This window comes from Apaloderma vittatum, unplaced genomic scaffold, assembly GCF_000703405.1.
Source record: "Apaloderma vittatum isolate BGI_N311 unplaced genomic scaffold, ASM70340v1 scaffold40543, whole genome shotgun sequence".
In the NCBI taxonomy this organism is placed as follows: Eukaryota; Metazoa; Chordata; class Aves; order Trogoniformes; family Trogonidae; genus Apaloderma; species Apaloderma vittatum.
In genome coordinates this window covers 601-840 of record NW_009708137.1, presented here as the reverse complement: position 1 = coordinate 840, position 240 = coordinate 601, and the positions used below count along the sequence as shown (strand labels likewise).

Sequence of the window (240 nt, the reverse complement as noted above, 5' to 3'; positions counted from 1 at the left end):
CCCACGTCTGGGTCTCCGGGAAGTGGAACGACGTCCACTGCACCTTCGAGTGCTATTACGTCTGCGAAAAGCCTCTGCCCCGCTGAGCGGAACGAGAAAAAAGCCTTTTTTTCTGTTTAATTTATACTTAGCCCAGCGCTCTCCCGTTGCGAGGAAGGGCAGGGCGTGGATTTGGAGGGTGCGAAGCGATAGAGGCAGGACTCGGGGGTGTCCGCGGGGGGCTACGACCAATAAAGGCCG

At 57.9% G+C, this 240-nt stretch overlaps 1 protein-coding gene across 1 annotated transcript in view; it reads left to right on the top strand.

Annotated features, from left to right (window-relative positions):
- LOC104271698 (hepatic lectin-like) overlaps nt 1-86 on the top strand; it is a 2,030-nt gene extending 1,944 nt beyond the window's left edge. Inside the window, exon 6 of the mRNA XM_009866443.1 lies at nt 3-86. Within this exon, the coding sequence (XP_009864745.1) occupies nt 3-86 (84 nt within the window). The remainder of the gene's footprint in view (nt 1-2) is intronic.
- Nucleotides 87-240: the final 154 nt, after the last annotated feature.